At 53.4% G+C, this 17,780-nt stretch overlaps 1 protein-coding gene across 1 annotated transcript in view; it reads right to left on the reverse strand.

Moving 5' to 3' along the window:
• Window positions 1-2,992: 2,992 nt before the first annotated feature.
• Window positions 2,993-17,780, reverse strand: part of LOC119095555 (dystrophin) — a 47,934-nt gene continuing 33,146 nt past the window's right edge. The window contains exons 6-16 of the mRNA XM_037218408.1: window positions 14,371-14,543; window positions 13,410-13,685; window positions 12,239-12,478; window positions 11,344-11,429; window positions 9,502-9,874; window positions 8,814-8,925; window positions 8,237-8,356; window positions 7,462-7,580; window positions 6,274-6,772; window positions 4,687-4,771; window positions 2,993-3,599 (exon numbers count right to left, since the gene is read on the reverse strand). Of these exons, the coding sequence (XP_037074303.1) occupies window positions 3,520-3,599; window positions 4,687-4,771; window positions 6,274-6,772; window positions 7,462-7,580; window positions 8,237-8,356; window positions 8,814-8,925; window positions 9,502-9,874; window positions 11,344-11,429; window positions 12,239-12,478; window positions 13,410-13,685; window positions 14,371-14,543 (2,163 nt within the window). The 3' untranslated portion in view covers window positions 2,993-3,519. The remainder of the gene's footprint in view (window positions 3,600-4,686; window positions 4,772-6,273; window positions 6,773-7,461; window positions 7,581-8,236; window positions 8,357-8,813; window positions 8,926-9,501; window positions 9,875-11,343; window positions 11,430-12,238; window positions 12,479-13,409; window positions 13,686-14,370; window positions 14,544-17,780) is intronic.

Genomic DNA, 17,780 nt, shown 5'->3' on the forward strand with positions numbered 1-17,780 from the left:
ATCAGTTGCCAGTGACAGGTCACGTGACGACAGGCCTTACGTGCCATGCTCATAAGGAAACTAAAAAATTACCACCGTGAGAGGCTTCGCATGTATGGTTCGCCGTAACTCCGCTGTTTCAGTGTGCCGAGGACTCGTACACATTCAAACTCCCCTGTGTGTAGAAGGTCCTGTTGTAACATTAATGTCCACCACCACTGGCACGCGCCGCTCCATGAACCTCCCAGCAGTCCCGCAACGTAGATATTCCAGGGACAGCCAACCAGCAGCCGGAGATATACTAACCACACATCCCGTGACGTCCTTCATGAATCAGTTGCCAGTGCCAGATTACGTGGCGACGGTGCTTATGTTCCATGCCCTTGTGTGAAGTTGAGAGGTGAGAACTTTAACTCCGAGAGAAGCAGCCTATCTCAAAACCAAAGTTCCAATGCTCATAGAAGTTATGTCAAGGAGGGTGTACAAGTTTAAACACTACAAAACGTACAATTTGGCTTGGGGTTCCTGTTTTTAAAGATATGACGCGTCACACTCATAACGTTTACAAACCTTTGCAAATCTGCTGCAAATGTATTCATAACATGGCTGATGGTCCTTAGATCATAATACTATGGCAGGATTGTGGGGTGCCGGGGCAATTCAACTTTGTGAAAAGACAGATTTCAGGACGCATCGGTACGGAAAATCCATGAGAGACGCCCTACCGATTTGTGCGCGATGCCTCAGCCCGCAAATTGTCTCCAACAGCCAAACAGCGGGAGGACTGCGGTGTCTGAACGTCACGCCAGTCTGTCAAAGCCGTGTCTGCTTGTCCGCATATCACACAAGCCCAATAGATTGTCTTCCCTCAACCCCGGCACTGGACGTCCTTTTGGTCAACATGGGCTGGGCTGGGGCTGGTCGAATTGGGGGGCTTTGGGGCTGGTCGAATTCGGCAGAGAGTGCAGGCAAGACTAGGAACTGAGCCCGTTCAGCGAGGGGCGCAATCACTTGCTGAGATCCACCCATAAATCGCCAGAGAGGCGACGGTTCTGACACGAAAAGATGATAAAATAGTGATATCTGACAGATATCATTATCATTATATTACGCTTCGATATGAATCCTGCTGAATCGTTGCGTTCAACGAAATGTTCCTGTACTGATTACTGTGGCCGCCGAAGCTACATTAGAAGCGCAAACTTGGTTCAGGCGTGGCTTCATCCCCGCTTTATCATAACTGGTACCGCCTCAACTACGAAGACACTTACACCCACCAAATCGAGAAGATGGTGGCTCAACATTTCCACGTGCGATGTGGGTATTTTGCGTGGCATTTGCGGCTGGGGCAACCTGACGGAGTCGCGCGCGATACGCCAGCGCAGGTTATCGATCGCGGTATTGTATACACGGCACAATACGGCACGGAAATGACGGAGATATACTAAAGGTCAAGCTTATCCGCTGTCTACAGAGGACCTATCAATCCTCACTAGTGTCACACTCCAGCGTGCATACACATAAGCCGGATGTCGGTTAATGCCACTGACTGATCTGGTCACGCGCTGTTCACATACGTCCTTGCACGGACGTAAAAACAACGCATAGATGTCTGTAGCGAATGATGTGCAGTGATGTGTAGTGATGTGTAGTGATGTGTAGTGAGCGATGTAGTAAGCGATGTAATGAAATGATGTCTGCGCGTTAACAAAACATTGGTAAAAATACTCCCACATGTCGTGTCCCTTGAATTGTGAATCTACCGCTCATATAGAGACAGCCCTATGCAATTGCAAACGCACCTTACACGTTTTAAAAGCTAATGGTCATGTTGAACTGGTTCCTGTTTTAATATAAAAGCTTTTACATGAGTTGTAAGGAGCATCTTCAATTCAAGGGCTCCAGTTACCGAACAAAGACATGAGCAAACGTTTGGAAAGAACTCAGTGAATGCTGTCGGACTCTTCCGCACCAGTGCGACTGCGGAAAACAGATGCGACCCAATATATGCTCCTAATTCGAACTGCATGATATTAGAAAGGGTCAGTCTCAGTCTTCTCAAGAGTGGTATGTTCACAGCCCACACGTCAGTATTTGCCACCGGTATCTACCTTGAAGCTTCTTACAAAGGCGCAAAAGTCGGGCAAGTGTTTGGAAGCTGCGTTTCAAGCCACTGTCAGTTACACTTTGTCTTTGTTGAAAACATGTCATTACGCAGCCTCATGTGGCAGCATAACACAACAACAATGCAATTATTTGAATGAGTGCTGTTGTTCAAGCGGCGCTATCATCTTCTGCAATCTTGCTCGCAACGTTGGTTGTTCATGCTGTTGTAAGACAGCACTTCCCATCCGTTAGCCTGCCGCTGCTGTCCGCCAGATTTCAGGAGAAAACACGACATACGTCGGAGCTAATGTCACTTGTTTCACTCTGCCGTTTCTCTGTGAAGCATCCAACCGCCCACCATTTGTACATCCGCGCACACACGTTAAAAGCACGGCCTTTAAGAGGAAAAAACACTACAATTTCGCTCCAGTGCACATTTTTTGTTCCAGCATAACGCTGTCCGAATCGGCAAAGTACGAACACGAAATCAAGCATCTTAAAGCTACCGCTGGATCGTGATTACACACAAGCAGGTACATACGCTCCATTTCACCCTTTGGTTATGGTGGGGAATATATTTATGAGGACTTCCTCTCGAACAGTAGCATACAGTTTTCAAGAGAGTACCATGTAGACGCGCATAATTGACATGCCGAAAGTTTGGCAATGTTATATTCATTCAAATACATCCCCCTGCTCTGTGCTCGCGGGCAGTTCATGCAGCGGGTAGAAGCGTTGTTTATTTCGAATAAACGGGGGATCTAGGACGTCAGTGCTCAGTTCCATTCATCTCACCTCTTGAGTTAAAGACATTTGGTTGATATCATGTTGGTATGGTGCTATCTAAACGCCACAGTACTTGCAACCAAAACCGGGCCATGTGAACGCTGGGTTGGCTCTTGTTTATTTACACAACACACTGTTGACGCGTTAGCCGCAAAAAGATACGAAACAGGGCGCGTCCGCTCCCACCTGCGCTCCAACATTCACTGCCGCCGCTCCGGAAGCGCTTGCTAACGTGTAAAGACCAGTAAATATCACATTGTTCACGGCAATTACACAAAGCACACATAACGGCTGCGTTCAACACGATAATATTCAAATACCCAGCCAGCAGTGGACAGCCCGGTGCAGCGATGTGCCCGGCACCTCACTCTCCTAGTAACAGGGCGAACCATGCACCCGTGGCGGCGGCGACCCTCATCTCTCAACTCACCACTCGGCCTCAAAGCTCTATCGCATGACAGTCAGCCATGCGGTCAGGATATGCATTCGGAAGATAAGTAGCTTGTTGTAATGAATCGCCCACTCGTGAAATCACACCTACACCCAGCGGTAGCCACGGACCTCGGATGTAGCATGCACCCGACAGCATTGTCTGGGTCATAACTTCCACCAACGGTGGGGGAGGGGGCAATCTACGCAGCTACGCAGCTACGCACTCAGCAGCTCTGCGTTGAACTGTTCTCTGCTGGGCAGCGAAAAAGCCAGCGGAATCGGACGCCCACAGCCACCTGAAACAGATAAAATGTTCTTAACACAGTTCGCAAATTCAGCTCACTGGTAATCTGAGCGATAGGTGAGATTTACACCCACTTTATAGTTTTCGTGTGGAATAGTTGGTGACAGTACAAGTCCACTGGCATACTTTGCACGCACAGCTGTATATTGTTTTCTTATAAGTCAACCATAACCATTCATTCTCGCACGTATCTTTCAGGATTTGTTTCCAACCTTTTGAATGGATGGATTTCTGGGATGAGAGCTCACGCTAGACACTGCTTGCTGTGTGAACCTTGACAACTGCAATCTGATCGTGCAGTTCCAGGTCAGGGGCAGAATTTAGCGGCAAAATTTCAACATGCCACAATATCCGGCACGATGCGTCGTGTCCTCTGACGTCATCTGAGCTTTAGCGCGGCCGCTGCCATCGGCCGCAAGCCACATCCGTCGAGGTCATAAAGCGAGAACCCAAAGCGACTCGATCCCACTCCACCACGGATGGGTGGATCGAAAGGTGGGTGCTCTAACCAACTGCACTATCGGGGCAGAAATACTTACCTCTTGTAGTCGACTTATATTTATGTATATCAACACATCCTATCCAGTCCAACCCAACTGCATCTGGGGCAAGCTATACGACCCAGATCTGAACTGGCACAGTGCACCCGAAGCTGCCTTATCGTTGACCAACCGACAGCAAATCGATTTCAGGGTAAGGGAGCATCTTGCAGGGTACCCAAGCTAGAGAAGAGATACCCTGCTCTATTATCTTTGCATCGGGACCTTGCGCTTTTTGCTCTTTGTCCTGCCCCACTCTCCGTTGAACTCCATTTTTTACTTCAGTGACGCACGCGCCTGAATACATGATGGAAGCGTTGTACGCGTCTCAATACATGATGGGAGCGTCGTGCGCGTATGAATACATGATGGAAGCGACGTACGCATATCAATACGTGATGGAAGCAGTTACATGTGATCCCAACACTACAGTTCGTCTACCAATATCCCTCGCAAACCCGGCTGCTTGTTTAGCCCCGTGCCAGCCGGCGGCCAGCGCCAGCTCGGCGCCCCTGCCGCTGGCGTCGTTGCTGGGCTGACCTTCGGGCGCTGGGGAGTCGCTGGCGAGCTGAGAGGCCGTCACCGAGCGCGTCTGCAGTGTGCTGCTTCGAGCCAGGTTGGTGCCCTGCAGGCAGACACCGGACCGTCAACTCGAGACGCCCGGACGGCCTTGCGTTGGCCCACGCATACTCACATCACTTTCACATCACATCACATCACGTCACATCACATCACATCACATCACATCACGTTCTTCACAGCTGCGCGGATCGCCGTCTGCAATCGTCCTGGCGCCGTGCAAATGCATTGTGATGACGTGCGTGCGTGACGAGATGCGCTGAGGCTTGACGGCGCGGAGGACTTTTTCCGTGTTTGTAAGAAGTCAACTCACAAAACCGTGCGTCCCCAAAACGACATAATCCGGTCTCCACCTCATCAACAATTGGCTGGTCTATTCTGCTTTAGCGTGAGTGCGTAATAGTCCTTTTCACGCAAACCTTTTGGGACTAAAACCTTCTTTGGTACCAAATTTGCAATCTCGAAAATATGACAAGCGGGAATGATATCCATGGTTCATCGTCAAACTTGCCAAAATAGACATAACGGTTTGCTCCAGAGGCGCTTTTGTTTCATCATCAAGCACTTATTTGTTAAGTCATAGTTGCAGTACTTAATGATTTGGTCCCATGCAACCAAATGCACAAACGTAAAATGGCGAGTAGGTACATGACGATGAAACAAAAACGCTTCCAGAGTCAGGTTTACCGGCTATTTTGATTTACCTGACGACAAACAAAAAGTTTTAATCGTGACTATCCCATTTTCCGTGTATTTCGGAACTAGGTGCATTTGGAATACTGCGGGGCAAATTAGGTAGCAGTGATGCGTGAAAGGTAAAAAGGCCTAATGTCTGAATGATGCACATGTGGATACCACGTGCAAAATGTGACCTAATACCCAAACCAAACATGTCTGTACAAATTGTTCTATCAGACGAGGAAGGTGCCAGAAGACGCACGCATTCACTGGTACAAAGGCACCAAGATTACACAGAGGGGAAGTTAGCTCCTGTTACTTAGAAACAACTCAGAGAGACTATGCCAGCCGTCACTGGCCCAGGGTACCGTCGAACCGGGCACATCACCGACCATTCCTGTCCAACGTCCCGCGCCAGCACCAGCCCGTTCCGGCCGCCCCCTCCCTTACTCTGTCAGCCCCAGCCCGTCCCGACTGCTCCCATCTCATACCCTCTCAGCCCCAGCCCGTCCCCACCGCTCTATTCGCCGTGTCCCGTCAGCCCCAGCCCGTCCTGACCGCTCCTCTCCCTTACCCCCTTAGCCCCAGCCCGTCCCGATCGCTCCCCTCCGCCGTACCCCGTCAGCCCCACCCCTTCCTGATCGCTCCCATACACCATAACACGTCAGCCCCAGCCCATCCCGACCGCCCCCTCCGCCGTACCCCGTCAGCACCAGCCCGTCCCGACCGCTCCCATACACCATAACCCGTCAGCCCCAGCCCGTCCCAGTCGCTCCTCTCCCTTACCCCCTCAGCCCCAGTCCATCCCGACCGCCCCCCTCCGCCGTACCCCCGTCAGCCCTAGCCTGTCCCGGCCACCCCGTCCCTTACCCCGTTCAGCAGGCGCCGTAGCTTGCTCAGCCGTTGCCCCAGCTGCCGGTTGTGCTCGTCCAGCTCCTGCATCCTGGTCTGCAGGGGGGCCTCGCCCTCGGGTCGGCCGCCGTCGGGCTCCTCCGCCGCCGGAGGAGGTGCGTTCTCCCCGGAGGAGGCCACCGGAGGCGGGGCCTCCTCCTCTTCCTCCTCCTTCGACGACTCTCGACCCAGCTCCGGCGGGGGTGAGGCGGGCAGAGCCGGGGGCGGGTCGGCGTCGTCGCCGGCGCGCGGCGCCTCCGGCTCGGCGTTGGTAGGCGGACCGGCGGCGGCTGCCGGCAGGCCGGCCGGGGCGGCGGGGCCGGCGCGTGCCAGCCGCTGGTACTCGGCCTGGAGGGCGCGGTTCTCCTGCTCCAGCTGGCGGATGACGGCGCGCAGCTGCTCGTCGCGCGTCTCGTCCGACACGCCCTCGGACGAGAGGCTCATGCAGTACTGCGTGATCAGCTGCAGCTCGTCCTCACTGCACAGACATGGGACGCCGGATGGGTTACTGTACGCTCGGCAGTGCTTCGCTTCCGTGGAGCAAGTAACGGCCACGCTGCGGAACGAAATCTGTGACAAAGGCCTATGGCGTGTAACTGCCCAGAGTTGCAATATGTCCAGGGTTCTAAGTGGCTGAAAGCAAACAGTTTCTTCTGAAAATCGCTCTGTAGGTCAAACAAGCAGGAAAATGACGACAAAATAGTAATTCGCTGCAGAGCTGAATATGTTCCGTTTCATTTTCAATTTTTGTCGTTCGGAGCATTTCGAAATATAAATTTTTCATAAACAAAATGTCATTTAACACTAAAACATTCCACAAATGCCGAAGGCCTTTGAGAAAAGAGCGCATGAAAGCGAGCGTGCACAAATACATAAAATCCCCATACTGCAAAGTCAGCCAAATTGACCTTTCAATTACATGAAGATGGGCTCCGAGAACGAACGACACAAGTACAGCTGATGTGGCAAGGATGACACTACTGACACTCATACACAGTGACACCCTGTAAAAAAACAATCAGGCGGCATCTTTTTTCAGAAGTGCCATGATACACTAGTCTATCAAACGTGTTAAACCCCATGCAGTTGAGTCCTCAAACAGCACAACCCCAATCATGTTTCAGACTGCCCGGACCGCCGCATCGCCCGACCCAGCACGAAACGTACCTCTCCGGACTGGAGAAGCTGTGAGCGTCCACTTCGGAGGTTGCGTGTCCGTTCGTGCGCGCGCCCTGGTCCAGTGAGCAGGTGCGCAGATGATCGGCGGAGGCGGCCGAAGTGACGCCCTGAGACGCCACACCATTTGACGTCACGGCATTCAGCAAACAACAGCGCTCATAACTACCAGGCCATGATGTGTTTGGAAATGAACGACCGCAAAAACATGACATGAAGACGCGTTGTTTAAAATAACTTACTTAAAATGACTTGACCGCTTAGAACGGAATTCAACGGACGACAGCGCTCGTAACTACGAGGTCGTAATGTGTTTGGAAGCGAACGGCCGGGCAAAACAGGACATGCATACGTATTGTTCGACATGATGCTTCGAAAAGTCGGGTATATCAAACGATTCTGGCAGAAACGAACTGAGTTTCGTTGAAAGGGAAAGGGTGACAGAGGAACGTCACGATGTGTTTGGAAATGAACAACCAGCAAAACATGGCACGAAGGCGTGTTGTTTAACATGACGCTTAGAGAAGTCGTTGGCCATATCGAACTATTCTAGCAGAGACGAACTGATTATAGTTGAAAGGGAAACTGTATGAGGGAAATATTAAAACAGCATACCGAACTCCAGCAGCCCTGAATGATGTGGCGCAGGTCCATGAGGCCGAAACCAAGGTATAGCTCCTGTGCTTCGTAACGGCAGCACTGATGCCGGCACCGCTAAAACATCGATGTTTAGGGACAACGAACCGGACGATTTATTGGCCAATACCTCAGCCATGGGCTGGACAGGGAGGTAGCCCAGCTTGGTATGCTTGCGGAAGTAGTGCTTCGACTTGAACCGGTTTCGTATCGACCTGGTGAAGTCCTTGATGTCATCGCTTGACGAACTCTGGAACACAGCCATAACGATAACAAGGCCCAACGCGAATCCCGAAAAGACAGCAATAGCAAAAACAAAGTTTTGTTTGCGAAACAGCGTGGTGCAAGACCAATCACGCAGCATCAATGGCACATGACATTCCCGAATAGAAAATGACTTATGAGCCAACCACCACTCAGCTTGATGATCAGCTTGAGAAATGCTTGTGCAACAATCATGTGCTCAGCGTCGCCCTTTACAACTCATCCCGCATTGCCGTTCAGCTTTGACGAACATGGTTCACAGAGGGGTGGGGAAGTAAAACAGTTGTATAAAATGAGTTTATTCAAATTGGCGGCACGCAACTCGGAGCGTGTGCTGAGGCTCTTTCGCCGAGGGAGGTAGTGATCTGGTCCAATGCATGCATCGCAGGCTATTTAAGACTATATTTCTTCCCTCCAGAGCATCTCAGCTGATGTTCGCTTACCTCTGTGCAATATTCGTGCATGGGATGACTGAGTTTGTGACTTTTGGCGACACGTCCGGTGAAGAAGCATTGCTGACACATATCGAAGTTGAAGCATTTCAGACACCGGTATCTGTAACGCAGGTACAACTGGATCAACTCAAGAGGATTGGGAACTGCGTGATGCGCGTGACTGGTTTCATAAAACCATAATTACGAGCAAGACAGTCCTAGTTACAATGAAGCAATGCAGCCCTCACACGGCGTTTAACAACTTTTAAGCTGTAAAGCTGACATATGCCACTTAATAATACGCTCCCTAACATCCCCAACACCGCATCACATTTTGATACCTAGCACATTAAAACCCGATATAATGCGAACACATATTCGATGCAAGATATGGAATTGAAAAACACGCAAAATCACCAAAAGAAATGAGCAGATTGGTCACCAAACTTTTGGTTTCGGTTCGATACCCAACCAAGCTCACGGAAATTTTATAGAATGCTTACTTTCAGAACGTGGACCATTTCCACTACAAAGAAGCATGTGACAACGCAATTTACCTTACTTTTTTACGTGTATTTCTGTAACGCCTTTTGCAAATCGGGCACTGGGAAAAAATCGCCAACACTCAAGTAATGTAAACCTCCGTGTCGCACTACGCATGCTTTCAGACATGCACGCTGCCTCTGCCGGCCCGAACCTGAAACCGACGATGGGGTACTCCTTGCAGCCATTGCAGCGGGCATGATGTCGGGACTTCTCGGCGCCCGCCACCCGGTGCAGCACCGGCAGCCACACCAGGCTCTGCGGCTCGGCGCGCAGCCAGTCCAGGACCTCAGCTTCGCACAAGGTCGTCTCCTGCTCCCCCTCCTTTTCGTCCTCTTCGTCACCGTCGGCCGCGGCGGCTGCGGCGGCGGCGCGGAAGCAGCTGGTGACAGACGGTTGCACGGCCGCGGGGCCGAAGGCGACCTCCTCGCCCATCTGGCCAGGTAGCTGTAGCAGTTGGCTCAGTAGCCGACCCAGCTGCTTCTCGTTCAGCCGCTGTCGGTTGTCGGCGCCCAACTGGAACATGTCTGGGAGGAGGGAGCAACAGGTGAAAGTCTGTCGCTGGCGGAGCCAGACCAGCGATGGCTTTGTGCACAGGGCCCCTTGTAACGAGTGATAGTGGTGAAACTGGACAGGCATGAAAATGCGTTTATTCTATTGTATTGCAGTATACTGTTTTGATCCTTTGGTACACAGTCACACACCGAGACATCATCCGCATCGCTTGATCCGATCCTTTCCCTTTTGTGCGCAGCCAGGCGTATCCCCGGGACACCTCCGCACGGTCTTCCGTGGGCTTTCCGGTTAATTCCTCTGATCGTTTACTGACCCGAGAAGTCCTCGACCCCTTGCAGCTGCTATTGATCAACTTTTCAAGGTCATTCACTGCAGTTCACAGTCATGCCCTTTGTAAGACTGTGCATGCTGTCGCCTGTAAGCTAGGTGCACGCAAACATGTGCAGATTATTTCACGCCGCCTAATTCGAAGTTACCCAAAGATGCACACCGTCATCAAAGCACCATAAAAACTCCTTCTCCAAGGCCATATTGTTGTTCAAGGTCCAGAAAGATATGGCTATTAACTTATTCGTGTCTGAAGTACGTCAGCACGCATCGTCTCGTCAGCGGACAGCAATTAGCTGTCAACTAGCTTCACGTCTTGAATGCGAGTCTCTATCACGAACGGCACGTTTTTGATACATAATACAGGCATCTAAGTAATACTACCAATTATGACCAGCATGATGTTAAGAATCAAATGAGCATGAAAAGCGCCGCCACCGAGAATGCGAATGCACCTGAAAACATGCCATCACGGAAAAATATGGAAGAGCACCACGACAAAGGGCCAAAACATGTGCACATAAATATCGACATCTTTACACACCCCTAACTTAACAAGCCACCTTGCGGCGAAATACAGTCCTATAAGTGGGTCAGCCCGTCCGCTGCAGTGGCAATGCTGCACTTACAACGCCAGTTTGGCATCGACTCTGATATTATAAAAACGTTCCATGACGTAATAACACAAGGCCGTATTGGAGAGCATACTTACAAAACAGTACAGCTTTGTTGCCACAGCAATCTTTTGCACTTTTACCACACCAATAATTATACGTGAGCCCTTTCCATCTCATTTGATGCCTGCCTAAATATCTTCAAATGTGGGACATTCCTTTAAGCCCTACACCGATATCCACATGTAGACAGCAGAATACGCACGGGGTGTACCGCTGAGCCTGCTCGATGGATGGTGTTCATTCCCTCTGGTGACCCAACCTGATCTCCCTGGGACCAGACATTCCGCTCGGAAGCGGTACGCCTAGCTGGTCCGTCGACTGCCAATGCTACTTACGGCCGACGCCGACATCTGACCCGGCTCAACCGTGCACATTGACCATGAATAATGAGCACTTAGCTCTGTATGTGCAGTGCACGATGCGAGCGTCCGCAGCGTTTGACCTCACTTCCATTTCGCGTCGGACTCGGCACTCACAGCGGTATTTCTCCTCCAGATGTGCCTTGCAGAGAGTGATGATGGCCAGTTTAAAGGAGCTGACAGGAATGCGACCAGTCCGACGGCTGCAACGAAGGTGTGATGTCATACTGGATGCCAGAAAACCACGCATGACATCATAGCGAGGCTGAAATACAGCGGACTAAGGAGTGAACGTGCCAAGTGCCTTGATAGTGCACAATATTCCGTGGTTCTTTTTGACATTTGCACGCCAGATGCAAAGTCAATTGCATACTCACGATTCCAGCTCGCATGATACAACTCACTTCCGAACAGCACACTACATCAGGCATCATCATTTGAGCGAGGGGGCAGCAAACCAAGCGATGCTTCGCTCACCCCACTGCGTATCCTCGCACGTCGTAGTCACCGCGCGGCAGCCGAGGCAGTTCCGATTCTCACTTGTAAACGCCAAGCAGCCAGCTGAGAGGAGGTCTATCCTCAGCGCCAGGTCCGCCGTCACTCACTTGTAAACGCTGAGCAGCCAGCTGAGAGGATGTCTATCCTCAGCGCCAGGTCCGCCGTCACTCACTTGTAAATGCTGAGCAGCCAGTTGAGACAGAGGTCCATCCTCAGCGCCAGGTCCGTCGTCACTCACTTATCGTAAACGCTGAGCAGCCAGTTGAGACAGAGGTCCATCCTCAGCGCCAGGGCCGCCGTTACTCACTTGTCGTAAACGCTGAGCAGCCAGTTGAGACAGAGGTCCATCCTCAGCGCCAGGTCCGTCGTCACTCACTTGTCGTAGACGCTGAGCAGCCAGTTGAGACAGAGGTCCATCCTCAGCGCCAGGGCCGCCGTTACTCACTTGTAGTAAACGCTGAGCAGCCAGTTGAGACAGAGGTCCATCCTCAGCGCCAGGGCCACCGTCACTCACTTGTCGTAAACGCTGAGCAGCCAGTTGAGACAGAGGTCCATCCTCAGCGCCAGGTCCGTCGTCACCGGAGGGTCCATACCCCCGTACAGCGCCACCAGCACGGCCACCACGTCGGGCACGGCCACGAGACCGGTCGCTGGAAGGCGCCACGCCTGCGCCTCAAACGCCTGCGCAGCCTCGGCCAGCGGCAGCCGGTGCAGCAGCAGGGCGCGTTGCAGGCGCCGCAGCTTCAGCGCGGTCCTGGCGGCACGGGGGTGAGATGAGATGCATGACGTGCTGAGGAAGACGGAGGTGAGGCGAAAGTCTGACGTGCTAATGGAGACGGGAGTTAGGTGAGACGATTAACGTGCTGGCGAAGCCGGGGGCAATGCGAGAGTCTCGCGTGCCGAGGGAGACGGGGGTAAGGTGAGAGCCTGCCGTGGCGAAGGAGACGGAGTAAGGTGAGAACCTGACGTGCAGAGGGGGACGGGGGTAAGGAAAGATCTTTGACGTGCCGAGGGGGACGAGGATAAGATGAGAGTTTGGTGTACTGAGGGAGACGGGAGTGAGCTGAGACAACTGGCGTGAGAGAGAGGAGGATAAGGTGAGAGTCGGACGTCCTACGGAGAAGGGATGGGGTGAGGCCGATGGTGCCCTGCCGCCGCGAGGGAACGAAGCTGGATTAGACAGCCGCGGTTCTGCCATGATGAGGAGGACAGAGGCGGGTGAGACAGCTGAAGCCCTATCATTCTGACGAATAGGGACGTAATTTCGCAGGTAATTTGAGGTACTGCCGTCCCCCAACTCGCGATGGGGTCGGGGGTCAGTCCCCAAGTCACGACTTGGTCAGCATCGATTGAGGGGGTTGAACGGTGAAAAATAACGTAACCCACTCTCAAAATACGCCGAATATAGGATTGCTGATCGAATTTCGCTGGAGGCCACGTTGGTACGTGGCCGGAGCCCCCACCCCCCTAACTGAGAAGAAAACGTGACTCCTGCTGACGGAAAGAGGTTGAGGCCCTGGCCAGTGTAAGGTCCAGAGGGCACAGCGGAGGGTCTCCTTGTCACAGCAAGTCGTTCAGCAATCCATATATCCGAACAAAGGGGAAGAAGAAGCTACAAGGAAGAAGCGGACGGCTTACCGACCATGACTGGCAGCCCACCGTTCACAGCAGCCCTGCCGGCTCACCTGTACGCCGAGAACCGGACGGCGTCGAGCTGCGGCAGGCCGCGCATGAGCTGGTCGAGCCGCGGGTGGTCCCACTGGGTGCGTCGCTCGCCGTGGTGCAGGTAGTACGGCACGCCGTGCTCGGTCTGGGAACGCTCCCAGGGCGGCTCCACCGAGCGGCCCAGGTCGGGCGGCGCCGGCGGCCCGCCGTAGGCCGCCGAGACGGTCGACGCCACCGAGTGCAGCCGGCCGTTGAGGGCGGCCAGCCGAGCGGCGTGCTCCGGGGAGAGTGGCACGCTGCACCGCACAGGCACCGGGTCAGACCGGGTCGGACCGGGTCAAACGGGGTCAGAGGCCCACCGACCGTTGGGGGCGGCCAGCCGAGCGGCGTGCTCCGGGGGAGAGTAACACACTGCGCCGGGTAAGACGGGGTCATACGGGGTCATACGGGGTCGGCTAGACAGGATCAGACGGGGTCAGGGGTCAGGGTCGGTTAGACAGGATCAGACGGGGTCAGAGGACCGCCTGTCGCAGCCCAACAACGGCGGGAACAACTGAGACAGATGTCAGACGTCACAGCGCAGCGCTGGGAGTCGCTGGGTTGAACAGTGCGCGATTAAGCCAAGGAGCAATTCAAAGCCAGACGTTGATGCATAGTCTCTATGTTGACTTCGCAACTAAAATAGGCATCGATGTAAAGCCAGACGTGGTTCAGCTAACGCGAGTTGAATGACTTCGACCGGGCTGTAGTCAACTTGACTTGAATCATTTCTAGTGCTTATCGGATTCTTCACCAAAGAGCGAATCTTTTCTCGTCGATCATCGACATCAATTACGCCCTAACAGCCCGTCGAACCTGCGCGCATCATATGCAATCACGCCATCATATACCGAGGCAGATCGCATTTACCACAGCCGATAAGCCACAAGCGTACAATCCGAGTCCGGCGAGCAGATCAGCAGCGCCGACTGCCGCACTCACTTGTTCTCTGCCAGCCGGCTGGCCTGGGCATTGACGTCATCCAGGCTTCGTTGCACCTCCAGCAGGCGGTCCTCTGCGACGTCACCGTTGGTGACCACGTCAGGCTGGGTCTGTTCGATGTCGTTCAGCCGCTGCTCGACCTCGTTCATGCACCGCTCCAGCACGTGCCTCTTCTGTGAAACAGGCGTCCGGGGGAGTAGAGTTTGAATAGCGATTGAAACGCCCAAGCCTTCTCGACGTAACCACACGAACGGTTGCAAGTTAATGGCAGTTTTCTTGCCCAAACGAGCAGCAACAGAATCAGCTTCTTTCTATTGAGAGGATGGACATTGGGATGCCCTTCCAAGGAGGTAGAGAGATGCGTGCTGATGCTCACAGGATAACCGACGCACTGAGAAGGAAAGGAGAGAAATGCTCATGTGACAGAGTTAAGTAGGCAAGGATACACTTCAGGGGCAAAATACCAAAAGCAGACTATTAAACGTAGGAGTTAGCGTGACCACTGCCATAGTTCCCACTCAGTTGTACTCCTTCAAGTCAAAAGGTGCTCGTGGCGTTTTTTCTATATCGAGCAGGGTTGACAAAATGCCCCCATTTTATTTTCTGTAACAATAAGGCATCTGTAGCTATCAATCAACCGTTTCGCTCAAAGACCATACAAACTCTGGACGTGGCTTACGGAGTGAATCTAGTTTTATAACTATTGTGTGATTTTAGGAAAAATGTGCAGCGCCGGTAGCTGGGCACACAATTTACGACATGCGATGGGAAATTTGACAAATCTTTAACACGCTTAACACACACTTAATCGTCATTCTCATTATCATGGCGCCAACCATCCAGCGATAATCGAGCACGAGCACGCACACAATATTTCGCCAGGAGACGACATCGTTTTGACCAGGACAGAACGGTGCCTGAAGTCTCCGTAAAGTGTGTGTCCGCCGGTCTCCCTCTACATAGCCGCTGGCTATAAACACGTTGGCTGTTGGCCCTGCCTCGTTTGCCAGCAAAGCCAAGTCACAAATCTCACAGCGGACAGCGGAAGACGATTGGCCTGATCGGCGGCGTCGTCGCCGGAACCGCAAACACCACCCACATCGCTCTCCAAACATTTGTGCACGCTGCGCTGCTATCTACGCCCAGGGTTCTGAGCTTTGGCAGATATATAGTGACGTAAACAAGGTGGCTGTGGTGTTTGCGGGTGTTGAACGGCCTGGTCTCTGGAGCATCGTTTTCTAGCACACGGAACCATGAGTCACTATGAAAATGATGCGGCCGTCGGCCACACCCGTCCCACTGACATGCAGTCGTTGAAAACTTGAACATTCAGTTAGGCACGAACGCCGGGGGCCAGTCGAGATCAAATTTCGGCGCACAAACAGCACCAAAAGCCGAACAGCAAGCTTGCGTGCATGACTTAACATCCCATTTTCCCGCACGCCTCCACGAGCGTGCTGTGGCATGCCACAGCGTGCCACACACCACATGCCACACGCCTTCACGGCGAGTGGCAAGCTCGCCAGCTGCTGAGTTTATAATTCAAATCGACATGCATTAGTGGACCACGACAGCGAGCAAAACATGGCGGCGAAGTTCTCTCGATGAGGGACCGCCATTGGTGGATAACCCGGTATGCCGAGTGCCGCAGTGACGACACCACCTTCGGCGGAAACTGCGCAGTTTCACATGCCAGGGAAAAGGCTGGAGGAAAAGGCTTCCATGGAAAGGTCGCTGTGCTGGAAATGCCTTTACGGCATTCTCCATCCCTGGTGATCACGTTTCCATAAGCTTCCTTGCGCGGAGGACCAACTTACTTCACGCAAAATTTTATCACGTGAGCCATTTCCTGCATGCAAACATGCGTCAAAACCACACAAAGCCAGGATTGGGCCTGGACTCACTGTTGGACCAGGACTCATATACATGACTCATTCCACAGGTGGACGGTGCTCAAATGCAGACTCATCGGTTCAAGACCAATGATCTTGAAATCACATTCCGCCGCAAAATCATAGTTCTCCATCCATAAAGAGCATAGGGCAGAGAGCGCTGGATGCAATGCGATGCACATGAATAGAAAGCAGCGTGCCGAGTAGATGAGAAAGCAGGGTGCCGAATACGTAAGAAAGCGGCGTGCCGAGTAAATAAGAAAGCAGCGTGCCGAATAAATAAGAAAGTAGGCACGATGCGAAGACAAAGCACCAAGGAGCGCCAATGAAAACCACGCGCTGACAAACTTCCCGTCGTCGCTCTGCCTTTGATACAATCTGCGCCTTACCCCCGGGGCCGCACTCAAGCCACCAGGAAGACAAAAGAAACCTCTCATTAAAAATCCGATCCTCTGCGATGAATGGGAGACCACCATCCCGCGCGAGCCGCGCGTCTCCAACGCCAGTGTTTAGGAACCGCCGGGTTTCCGTCCGTGGTCGTCCATTCACGGCGTGTTTTTTCAACCGAGTCATCAAGTCAACGGCATGTTTTTGGAGGCGGCCGGCGACATCTGTTTGCTTTTGGTCGGCGAGGCGGCGCCATATATCAGGGGCCGTCTCATCACCGCGGCTCCGGTGCACCACATGGCGCCGGAGAGCGCCGCGCACCGTCGCTTCACGGCGCCGGCGTCTCTCGTGGGATGGGGCCGCACGCGCCACCGTCACCACCGTCCGCGCCGATAGCAACGCAGGCAACCCGCGCACACCGGCAGCAGTCCGAGGTGGCGGAGCCCAACAGACCTCCGACGGCGACAAGACTGGAGCGATCCTTGCATGCGTTGAGGGTGAGGGTCAGGGTGGGTGGGGGGTGGGGTCGAGGGAGGGGAAAGAGGGGCACGGCCTTGTTGCCCCGAGAGTGGGGTGTCAATATGTCCGGTTCGACCAGCGGTCCAGCTCGGCATAAACCAAACAAATTGGGCGGGTCAGGCCGCCGGCTCCGAGGCCGGCACCGAGTGATGGACAGCAGCCAGATCCGTCTGCAGCTGGTCTGCGACGGCGAGGGGGGGCCGGCCAGGCAGCTCGGACAGCGCGGGGGACCCGGGCAGAGGCGGCCGGACAGCGCGGGGGACCCGGCCAGAGGCGGCCCGGACGGCGCGAGGCGCGCGTGGGACCCGGTCAGAGGTGGGCCGGACAGCGCGGGGGACCCGGCCAGAGGCGGCGGACGCTGGTGCTTTGTATGGATGTTGGACACAATTTTTGGTTGGACAAAACGGCATGCTCATCGCATTTACATGAAGCAAAAATGCGCTTTCGCTGCGCTGTCAACAGGTACGGCGAGGTTCTTTCCCTCGCGGACACCAGAACTGACGTCTCAAAACAATGACCGATACGTAACCTTTCTTCATATATATGTGCTCCCACAACCGGTGGCCTGTGGAGGGGTCCCGCAGCCTGAGTCGTGTCACCGAATTTAACATC

This window comes from Pollicipes pollicipes, unplaced genomic scaffold, assembly GCF_011947565.3.
Source record: "Pollicipes pollicipes isolate AB1234 unplaced genomic scaffold, Ppol_2.1 Scaffold_4219;HRSCAF=4965_pilon_pilon_pilon, whole genome shotgun sequence".
NCBI lineage: Eukaryota > Metazoa > Arthropoda > Thecostraca > Pollicipedomorpha > Pollicipedidae > Pollicipes > Pollicipes pollicipes.